Raw genomic sequence first — 12,028 nt, 5'->3', positions numbered from 1 at the left:
GTTATTTGAAATAAATAGCAATAAATGGATCTTTAGTAGTCTCTGAACAATTTTAAATTTATTGTTTTATTAATATTCTACTAGGAACATTTCAACATTTTAATTTATAATTGAAACCATGTATTGAAACATTTCTTTATAAGGAGATTAGATCTGATCATTTTAGAATTTCTTGAAGCCTCATTATTTGTTGTAATTTGTGTAATCATTAGTACTCTGCCTTTAAGAAAATGAACAGAAAAAATCTGTCCTGCACTTGACGTCAGGGATAGCAAGGACAAGTTTTATTTGTGGTGTAGGCACATTGTTATAAAGTATTTTGAATTCCTTTTCCGGGTATTTAGTTTGTGCTTTAAAAAGACATCTTTAATTTATAAATATTTCCTCCCCCACCTGAAGGACTCATTATCTAAATTTTCTTACTATTTGGCTTAATGTTTAAAGATAACAAATAGGTGAACATAATATTATCCAAAGATTATTCTGTAGCTGACATTGAAGTATATAATTTTCATTGCAATTCTTCTTTATTACTTATAAATATTTTGCTCTGCAGACCAGATACTTGAGCATTTGGGGGCATCATTTACTTTTCTTTTAGTGATATTTATAAACTTTCCTCTGTAACTTTTAGACTGAACCAGGGAGGATAGTTATTGCTTTTTTCCTCTACTTTGTTTCTTTGTCAGTCTTATCATGAAGTAGCTATCCCCTCATGGGGTGGGTCTGATTTCTTCTTCCAGAGGGTTGAGGAAGAAGCACTGGTGAAGAACAGCAGTGCTTGCAAAGATTACCTCATTGAAGCTATGAAGTATCATCTGCTACCAACAGAGCAGCGTATATTAATGAAGAGTGTCCGGACCCGACTGAGGACACCCATGAACCTTCCCAAAGTAGGATCTGCTGTTCATACTTGTTACTACCTCATCTGAAAGGCCCATAGTGAGGCTGTTAATATTTTACTCATCTGATTTTCCATGTGCCCAGGAATTCATTGAAGTGTATATAATTCAACTTCTCTATTAATTTTGTCTGTGGAGGATGGGGATTGTTTGACTCACTTAATCTTTATAAACTACATGATGTCACTCTTCTGGAACAGAGGCAACTGGTATTTGTCCCTTCTGAGTTTTTTTTAGCTCTTTACAAAGGTTTCTTTGTAAGCTACATGTTTGGATAGTAACTGAAAACCGACTAGTTTCACAGAATTGCTAAGAACTTAGGATGCTAGCTTGTTCCTTTTGTTCCTTCCTATTGTCTGTTGTGTACTATTTGATGGTTCACTCACACATCATACATAGTCATTTCAGTGTAGATTTTCCATATGTTTTCCCAGATCTCCAGTGTTCATGTAATTCCTCTGTGAAAGTTCATATTCTACCTTTATCTTTTTAGTTGAAGCCATTCATGTCTTACTGATTTAATTTTCCTTACGAATAACCCCTCATTTCTGTCTCTTTGTTTGCAATTCCTTCTGCTCTGTTTGCATCTTTACAGTACTAGGAGACCAGCACTTTAAGCACCATTTTGTGTATGGTCTAATCAGAATGACCCATAATATAATGCTTTTATTTATGTATTGATTTTTAGCTCTCATGTGTGTTTGGGGCAATGATGAATTAAGAAATAAGAATTAATCTGTTATCCACTGTTTTCTTATATCACCTTTAGTTATTACTTTACCTTTTCATTAAATTAAATCTTTTAAATTCTTTCACTTTAATGCTTTTATTTAGTGTTTTTTCAATTTTATTTTTTTTTGGAGTCTACATTTTAATTGCTTCAAATCCATATTAGTAGTGTTTTTCTGTTTTGCCCAGTGTTAACAAGAGTTCTCAATTTAGAACCAACTGTATTTTGCCAATGTGCTACTCCCTCCTTTTTTCTAGATCATTAGTAAATATTTTAATTTAAAATGGACTTCAGTACTTTCCCTGGTGATACCTCATTAGAAATACCCACTTACCAACATAGTCCGTTTGTAGGAAGTTTCAGTCTATATGATTATGTTTATTATCTAAGCCAAAAAGTAAATAATTTGGCACATAACATCTATTGAGATTCAGGATCATATAGATTCAAATTTGGCATGCTTTTTTTTTTAACATCCCTCTGCGTGTTACTCATCGTTTCATAGGCTCCTGGAAGTTCAAATGCTTTTCTCAAAATATTCTAAATTTTTACTGAGAATTATTATCACTTAAAAAGTATTTACAAGGCACTCACTTCCTACCCTATTTTGAAAATTGGTATTTGCCGTTTTTAAATTTTCTGATCTCTCCTCAGTTCTCCAAGATTTTTCAAAAATAATTGTAAGTGGCTCAGTAAGTACATTAGCTAGTTCCCTTAACACCTTAGTATGCATGCCATCTGGGTCTGCTGATTTTATAAGTGTTCACATTTTCCAAATACCCTTTTACCTCCTTTTATAAGTAGCCGTCTCTATAAGTCTTCATTACTTCATATTTGTCCATATTATTTGGTGTCAGTTTTTGTTCTTACAAAAAAAATAGATTTATAAAAGTTGTTCATAGGCTTAGCCCATTCGAATTATTATTTCTTTTATGCTGGTCTCTTTAACTTCCTTCTAAATAGCTTGTTTTATCTTTAATACTTTTTAAACATTTCATATTTATAAAAGATCTCTTCTTAACTTGCATGTTCCCTCTGCTGGCATCTTTAGCTTTGCTATCTTTAGCTATGCCTTAACCTTTAGAGTGAAAACTAATTCTCTTCTAATTTCTGTAATAAGCATGTCGCTTTTGAAAACATTCTAAAGAGTCTTTGGTAAAATCCTATCAAGTATTTTCTCTTATGTAGAGTTGTGATCATCTGTTCAGTTGACACTCTCCGGGCTTCTCTGGTTGTGGCTTTGGAGTGACCCTCCTAACTGTATTAAACTTGCGGTTTCTCAGTTCTTTAGCTCTGATTTTGTGGTGGGTATGCTGATCCATGAAGGTTCTCTTCTGTTCTCTCAGGGTGGCTGGGGAGGAGGGTTGCAGACCTGACAGGTAGCAGGGAGCTACTCAGCTCCTGATTTTGCATTTGCATAGTCTCTCCTCAAAGTTTATTTATCTGCACATGTTTTTGCAAAACTGCTTGTGTTGGACACGTTTTTCAGTAGCACTGTTTGTCATTTTAGAGTGGTTGTACTCAAGATTAATTCTAAATAGGTAGGTAAGAATGAGGCAAAGATTAATTTCTCTTGTGACATATCATAATCATGGTAAGACCTATGAGACAAAATGTGGTAGCAATGCTGGAATAATAGATAATGTTTCTACCATGACAGTGACTAATTAGGCTCTGATTCTGTGGACGCATACTAATTTGCATCAAAGATCTTTTTATATCTCAGATATTATTTTATATCTCAGATATTATTTATATGACGATATTTTGTATCGTCAGTAAACCGTCTTGGGATTGTGTAAGGCACTCTTGGATTTGGACAGTATAATGAAAAACTGTATATGTTTTGCTACTGTGCTTTGTTGTTAGCTTCTTTTTATCTTTGGAATCTGTATTTTTACAAATGCAATCTTATTATTTCTATATATTTATTTTTCTTTTTTTACCCAGGATATCTATTAAGATTTCCAGTTGGAAAATTATGAAACTTGGTATTTCAGGAGGCAAAACTAATATTTAATAGGTGAAGAAAATGAAAGAACAAAGTTTAATTGATCTACATTTCAGGATGGTCACTTGAATTTGTGTAACTCCCGACCCCTTGCCTTCCTTAAATACGTCACATTTAACTTTTCCATACAACTGTCTTCCCAGTTTTCTATTCCTTTGCATTAGCATAAACTAGTATGATGTTTCTCAGATCAGGCGTCACAAATAATTGGGGTGTCAGAGTCATGACACCTCTTTTGATGCTAGTAGCACAGTGGTTTTTATCACCGTCCCTTGATCTCATACAAATATCCCTGCTCTCCTGCTCTTGTCTTCCCACGATACATTCTTCCTTTCCCCATTATCTCTGATTCCTGGAGTTCCAAATCCTCACCCCATTTTACTTCTCTTGGGTGAGTAAAGAACAGATATTACTACCTTTCTGTATATTCGGTAGCACATATTCCCTTCCATCCTCATTTTGATCTACAAGAAGTGAACTATTGTGTGGAAATCACAAGATTCATAGTTGAGAATCATGAAATCTAATAAACCATATTGTTTCTCAAGGATTATTTGAAAAGTATTCCCTTTAGAGATTTTTTTAAACTGATCTTCATCAGAGATGCTAACCAAACCTCTTTCAACTGTTGTCTAACTGCTGGGCAGAGTTTAAAAGTTAAGCACAGGTAGGTCTTCTATAGACCTCTAGATACAGGATTGATCTTACTGTCTGTTTCACCTCTGTGATTTCATAACCTTGCCCCTCCCTTTTTTCCCTTTGGGATTAGGAGGGAAGGGTATTGCAGATTTTCTTTGTTAATTCTTCCTTTTATTTATTTGTATTCAACACTAGAGGAATGGCAGGTCAGAAAAAATATTATATAACTGTGCTACATTCAGTCTTCTTTTTAAGACCTTTAAAATTCTTTATACTTTCCAGTAAATAAATTACTAAAATAGGCTTCTTTTCGGAAACAAGATTTATTCTGATTTCTGTGTACCCATCTTTCTATAGTTCCAAGTACAGGTAGGTCGTTGCTCAGTCAAGGTTGCAAACCTTCCCTTTTTGTATGCATGAGTCATTCCATCTTCTGTTTGTTTTCATTTTTTGTTTCTTTTGAACATCCGTTTTTCCTGTTATCTCACTTTTCCCTTGACAGGTCCTTGCCATTCTTTACAGTGTTACACACGTGACATCATTAACTTATACGTTCTTCTGAATTGACAGCTGTGTTTTCAGTGTTTCCAAAGAGTGCCCAGTGTGCCCACTTATACTCATTAAAAGACAAACACATTGATTGCTAAATCCCATCTATCTCTCAAGGTTCTACTCCCTCCAGGAAGCTTTCACTAAATTATGGCTATGTTTCATTTTCTGATCAGGAATAGCAATTAATGTCTATAACTAATCATAGCTTTCTGGTCACATATAATTGTATATAGTTCTTGAAGTACTTTAGAGTCTTGTCTCCTTAGTGATATCTAATAGCTCTTGGGGGTAGAGTCCCTGTCTTACATTTCTTATGTAGAACATCTTAGCACAGTTCTGATCAAATATGGAAGATAGGCACTTAATAAATAGTTGTTGGATTGAATTGAATTGAAGAAGTTTATGGACCTCACTTATTCTCAGTGCTGGACTGTGCTTCATTCATTCGTTATGATTTCTAGTATCTCCATTATCTGTCCTCTTGGTTGTTTTATTTGTGGAGCATCCAGGGAGGTCTCTTTACTTGACATCTGGGAATCTGTCTCTCTTGTGAACTCCAATTCAATTAGTTCTCCTTTTTCAATAGGTTTTTTTTTTCCTTCTTCCATCTTTCTTTAATACCTTATTGTCCTTTTCATCTCACCTACCCACTAACATAAATTTCACTTCTGTCTGCTTTCCTAGATTGTGGAGATCTAATCCCTGGTCATTACAAAGCTGGGATCTAGTTTATAGCAAGCCCTATGACACTGCAGCCTTGCCAGTGCTGACTGCCTGCTGTTTTTGGCTTAAATACTGCTTTTGCTTGAAGGATCAGAAACTTAGTTTCTGATATCCTTATTTTTGACTAAATGTGCTAGAAAATAGAATTGTAGTTCTAACATACATGTGTCCCCTTTGTTGATGTTTATTAAATGTTGATGAGGTGGTTGTTTTCCCCCAGCTCCCCCTACCATCTTCATCCTAATATTCTCCATGTCATTGTCTTTGTAAGACATTTTAAATCCCTGAACATGCAGTAGTTGTTGGTTCAAGTGCCTCTACTTCTGCCCTTGCAGTTAATGGTGGTGGTTGGGGGCCAAGCACCAAAGGCTATCCGCAGTGTGGAATGCTATGACTTCAAAGAAGAACGATGGCACCAAGTAGCAGAATTGCCTTCCAGGAGATGTAGGGCAGGTAAGCATCATGCATTGCGGTCATTTCCCTATTGCTGGGTCATTGGGAGCTTCTCTCTCAGGTCTTATTTTATTAGCTAGAAGAATCTTTATTGGAAAAGCTTTGATTAAAATAACCATGTGATTACAGAGTGATTGAGGAGCCCCGTGCAACTCATAAGACATCGATGGGGATAGCTGCTCTGTCTTCAATTTACATATTCTTTATACTAGATTCTCTAGTATAAAGTGGAGTAGCTAGCAATTTGCTGGATATTTTCCTACTTACCTTTGCTGAAGTGTTGAGAATTCTTAAGGTTGGGACCCTTGGTTCTAAGAGATTCCTGACTTAGCTAATAAGCCACAGTTTCCTTCTTCCAAGCATTCATTTTACAAACATTTGTTGAAATAGACTTTATTTATCCAAAACTGTAATCAGAAGAGGCAGTTGCAAATTCTAAGGATTCTTCCTGTGACTCAAACCTGGATCCATAAATCATAGCTCCCATAGCAAATGAGTTCTAAGTGTAACAGAACATTTCTACCATGGTAGTCCTTTAACAGTATATCCTAGAAATTGTTACATAACAGCATAAAGTTAACCCATTCCTTTCGAGCTGTCTAGTATGTTGGACAGGGATCTGGATGTAGTATAATTTTTACTAGTTTTTAATTGAACATTAAAATTGTTTTTAATCTTATGTTATAAATAGTACTTCAATGAATTCCTTATACATATATTATTATGTATGTATGCTAATATATTTTAGTGGGATAAAACTCTAGAACTAGAATTAATGATTCAAAGAGTATGCAAGGAAGATATACCAATTATTACTTCCACTAACAGTAAAATATGAAGGTACAAATTTCCCTACATACCCTATAACACCTTATAATTAAATTGAGTTTTGCAATCTGGTAGGTGAAAAATGCTATCTCATTATCTACTTTGCACTTTTATTATGAGGAAAGTTAAACATCTTTCTGAATGGTCAGTTCATGATTCTTGCCATTTTTTTATTATACTATTTTATTGATTTAATACGTTAAGGGAAGTAGCCTTTTTGTCTGTCATTTGTGGTGTGAATGTTTATTTGTATTAATCTTTTATCTTCTGACTTTACTTGCATTATTTTTGTGTTATTTTGGCCATTTAACAATGTTACTTTTTATGAATTCCTGTACATCAGAATTTTGTCCTTGGACTTAAAGATTTGTTTCTTGTTTAGAAAAGTGTTACTCGCAAATTATTTGTGTGTGTGTAATTCCCTATTATTAATGTCTTATAAAACTGTGATGCAGTTATCAAAACTAAGAAATTAGCATTGGCATATTACTATTACTTAGTATGATATTCTCTGGGTCCACCCATGTTGCTGCAAATGGCAGTATTTCATTCTTTGTTATGGCTGAGTAATATTCCATTGTATATATAACACATCTTCTTAAACCAATCATCTGTTGACGGGCAGTTGGGTTGTTTCCATGTCTTGGCTATTGTATTGGGCTGGCCAAAAAGTTCGTACAGGTTTTCCCATAAGGTTACAGAAAAACCCAAACGAACTTTTTGGCCAACCCAATAAATAGTGCTACTCTGAACACTGAGGTGCATGTATCTTTTCAAATTATAGTTTTCATCCTTTCCAGATATGCCCAGGAGTGGGATTGCTGGATCATATCATAGTTATATTTTCAGTTTTTTTTAAGGAAACTCCATACCATTTTCCATACTGGCTGCACCAATTTACATTCCCACCAACAGCAGGGTTCCCTTTTCTTCACATCCTCTCCAGCATTTATTATTTGTAGACTTTTTGATGATAGCCATTCTGACCACTGTGAGGTGAGACCTCATTGTGGTTTTGATTTGCATTTCTCTAATAATTAGAGATGTTGAGCGTCTTTTTCATGTGCCTGTTGGCCATCTATATATCTTCTTTGGAGAAATGTCTATTTAGGTTTCTGCCTATTTCCTGATTGGGTTGTTTGGGGTTCTTTTTTGAATAGTATGAGCTATTTGTATATCTGGGTTATTAACCCCTTGTCAGTCACATCGTTTGCAAATATTTTCTCCATTCCGTAGGTTGTCTTTTATTTTGTTGATGGTTTCCTTTGCTGTGCAAAAGCTTTTAAGTTTGATTAGGTCCTATTGTTTATTTTTGCCTTTATTTCTTTTGCCTTGGGAAACTTCTCTAAGAAAATAATGCTATGATTTATTTCCAAGAATGTTTCACCTATGTTCTCTCCTAGGAGTTTTATGGTATCATGTCTTACATTTAAGTCTTTAAACCATTTTATGTTTACTTTTATATATAGTGTGAGGGAATGTTCTAATTTCATTGATTTACATGCAGCTGTCCAACTTTCCCAACACTATTTGTTGAAGAGACTGTCTTTTCTCCATTATATAGTTTTGTCTCCTTTGTCGTGGATTAATTGACCGTAGGTGTGTGGGTTTATTTCTGGGCTCTCTGTTCACTTCCATTTATCTATATGTCTGTTTTTGTGCCAATACCATGCTGCTTTGATTACTGTAGCTTTGTAGTAGTGTCTAAGTCTGGAAGAGTTATGCCTCCAGCTTTGTTCTTTTTCCTCAGGATTTCTTTGTCATTTCTGGGTCTTTTGTGCTTCCATATAAGTTTTAGTATTATTTGTTCTAGTTCTTTGAAAAATATCATGGATATTCTGATAAGGATTGCATTTAATCTGTAAATCGTATGGTCATTTTAACCATATTAATTTTTCCAAGAGCATGAGATTTCTTTCCAGTTCTTTGAATTATCTTCAGCTTCCTTTATCATTGTTTTATAGTTTTCAGTGTATAGGTCTTTCATCTCCTTGGTTGAGTTTATTCTTAGGTTGTTGGGATTTTAAATGGGATTTTTTTTTTTTTTACTTTCTCTTTCTGATATTTTGTTGTTGTGTAAAGGAATGCAACAGATTTCTGTATATTAATCTTGTATCCTGCCACCACGCTGAATTTATTAGTTCTAATACTTTTCGTGTGGAGTCTTTAGGGTTCTCTATATAGCGTGTCACGTCATCTGCAAATAGTGACAGTTTTACCTCTTCACTTCCATTTGGATACATTTTATTTCTCTTTCTTGTCTGATTTCTGTGGCTAGGACTTCCAATAAAATATTGAATAGAAGTGGTAATAGTGGACATCCTTGTCCTGTTCCTGAATTTAGCGGGAAGTTTTTCAGCTTTTCGCCGTTGAGTATTATGTTGGCTGTGGCTTTGTCATAAATGGCTTTTATTATGTTGAGATATGTTCCCTTTATACCCACTTTGGTGAGAGTTTTCGTCATGAGTGGATGTTGAATTTTATCAAATGCTTATTCTGTGTCTATTGATATGATCATGTGTTTTTTTTCTTTTCTTTTGTTAAGGTGGTGTATTATAGTGATTGATTTGCGTATGTTGAACCACCCTTTTTACCCTGGAATGAATCCAGCTTGATCATGAGATATGATCCTTTCTCTGTATTGTTGGATTTGGTTTGCTAATATTTTGTTGAAGAATTTTGCATCTATATTCTTCAGAGATATTGGCCTGTAATTTTCTTTTTCTGTAATGTCTTTGTTTGGTTTTGGTATCAGGATGATGGTGCCCTCATACAATGACTTTAGAAGTGTTCCTTAGTCTGTAATTTTTTGGAATAGTTTGAGAAGGATAGGTAAGCTGTATGTTCCTGGCCTTTTGTTTGCAGGGAGTTGTTTTCATTACAGATTATATTTCACTTCTAATAATCAGTCTGTTCAAATTATCTGTTCCTTCTTGACTCAGTTTTGGCCGGTTATATGTTTCTTGAAACTTTTCCATTTCTTCTAGGAGGTCCAATTTGTCATTATATAACTGTTCACAGTATTCTCTTCTGATTTTTTGTATTTCTGTGGTTGTTATTTCTCCTCTTTCATTTCTTATTTTGTTTATTTGGATCCGCTCTCTTTTCTTCTTGGTGAGCCTAGCTAGAGGTCTGTCAGTTTTGTTTATCTTTTCTAAAAACCAGCTCTTGGTTTTATTGATCTTTCCTGTTGTTTTTTTTGATCTTCATTTTCTTTATTTCCTCTTTTATCCTTATTATTTTTCCTTCTGCTGACCTCGGTTTTGTTTGTTCTTGTTCTGATTCTTTTAGGTGGTAGGTTAGGTTGTTTATTTGAGTTTTTTTCTTGAGGAAGGCCTGTGTGGCTATGACCTTCTCTCTTAGAACTGCTTTTGCTGCATCCCATAGTTTTTGTAAGGTTGTGTTTTTCATTGTCATTTGTCTCAAAGCATTTTCTGATTTCTTATTTGATTGCATCAGTGACCATTGGTTTTTTAGTAGCATGTTGTTTAGTCTCCATGTGTTCAGTTTTTTCCCATTTTTCTTTTTGTGGTTGATTTCTAGTTTTATACTGTTGTGGAAGGAAAGGATGCTTGAAATAATTTCTATCCTCTTAAATTTGTTGAGGCTTGTTTTTTGACCTAGTATCTCTTTTGCCATTTTAATTATGAAATGTGTTGGTGTGGGTGTGATTGGGTTCATCTTGTTTGGGACCCTCTGTGCTTCCTCTACCTGGATATGTTTCCTTCTTAAGTTTGGGAGGTTTTCAGACATAATTTCTTCAAATACATTTTTGAGCCCTTTTTCTCTTTCTGCAACCCGCCTATTTTGCATAGGTATGCTTTATGTTATCCCATAGATCTTGTATGTTACTTTGGGATTTTTTTGTTTGTTTGTTTTTTTCATTTGTCTTTCTGTCTGCTGCTCTGATTGGATGATTTCCATCATTCTGTCTTCCAGATCACTTATTCGTTCTTCTGCATTATTTAGTCTACAATTCATTGCCTCTGGATTTGTTTTTATCTCTGCAGTTGAGTTGTCTAGTTTTGACTGGTTCATTTTATAGTTTCTAGTTCCTTGTTATAGTGATCTGCATTTCTATCAATAATCTTTAATCCCTTCAGCATCTTTATTACCTCCTTTTTGAACTATAAGTCTGGTAGATAGGAGAGGTCTGTTTCATTATTTGTTCTTTCAGGGGATTTCTCTTGTTCTTTTAATTGGGAGTAGTTCCCCTGCTTTCTTATTTTACTTGACTTCGTCTGTCTCTATGAATTTAGGAGAAACAGTTGTCTATTGTGGTCTGAAAGGGCTGTTTTTATGTGGGAGCATCCCTGTATAGACTGTGTAAGTCCAGTATTTTTTGGTGCAAGGGCTGTATGCCAACCATATCTTTCCTCAGAGTGTGCTGGCCATTATCCCCTTGATAAGGGGGCGTGATTGGAGTTGTGGTGTCTAGAGCCTGCCCTGAATATTGGGCACAGCCTCCTCTTTTCTCTGTGGATGTCACAGCCTTGTCAGGGGCAAGGTCTGCTCCCCATTTGTTTGAGTAGAAACCCTGAGTCTCAGATTTGATATGGCTCCTTTGCCCTTGCTCTGTTGCAAAGGAGGTGAAGTGAGGCCTCCGTTGCAAAGGAGGTGACGTGAAGCAAGTGAGGCCCATGTGGTCACAGTGAACCTATGCACCGCCTCTGCAGTCATCTGCAGTTCTGCCCAGAAGCAGCCCAAGGTCGTGTCCCTTTCTCCACTGTGTTTGTCCCAGATCTAGTGCTAGGCTATGGTGTGTGGTGTGGAGTGGGCTGGTGCTGGGGGCTGGGGTGCTGTGGCTGCAGGAGTCAAGGTGGTTGTGCTGCCACCTGGGACCTGGGCTGCCTCTGTGGCAGGCCTCTTCCAGGACCTATCTGCACTAGATCTGGCTCCAAGCTTCAGTGTGGGCTGGGCAGAACTAGAGTGCTCCAGACAGAAAAGGAACCCCTGTATACTCCTCCCAAGGGGCTGCCCACCCAAAACATGCATTTCTGTGGTGTGACCCAGTGTGTGCACCAACAATGTCCACTGGATCTGGACCCTCCCCCATGGTGTGAATGCTGACAGTGGGCTCTGAGGTTTGATAAGGCCATACCCCAGGCCGTCCAAGCTGTCTCCATGCAGGTAGACAGAGTCCTCTTCCTGGGCCCGTCTGCCCAAGACTCAGCATCTAGCCGCTGTGCA

The 12,028-nt window shown here is 36.1% G+C and overlaps 1 protein-coding gene across 1 annotated transcript in view; it reads left to right on the top strand.

The window, feature by feature from the left end:
• Nucleotides 1-12,028, top strand: part of KLHL2 (kelch like family member 2) — a 127,077-nt gene that overhangs the window by 105,792 nt on the left and 9,257 nt on the right. Inside the window, exons 8-9 of the mRNA XM_082652657.1 lie at nucleotides 744-893; nucleotides 5,893-6,010. Coding sequence (XP_082508783.1) covers nucleotides 744-893; nucleotides 5,893-6,010 — 268 coding nt within the window. The remainder of the gene's footprint in view (nucleotides 1-743; nucleotides 894-5,892; nucleotides 6,011-12,028) is intronic.

Source organism: Grampus griseus (genome assembly GCF_964374135.1).
Source record: "Grampus griseus genome assembly, chromosome: 4".
NCBI classification, from domain to species: domain Eukaryota; kingdom Metazoa; phylum Chordata; class Mammalia; order Artiodactyla; family Delphinidae; genus Grampus; species Grampus griseus.
Note: the sequence above shows the minus strand (reverse complement) of the source record. Positions and strands in the feature narration are given on the sequence as shown.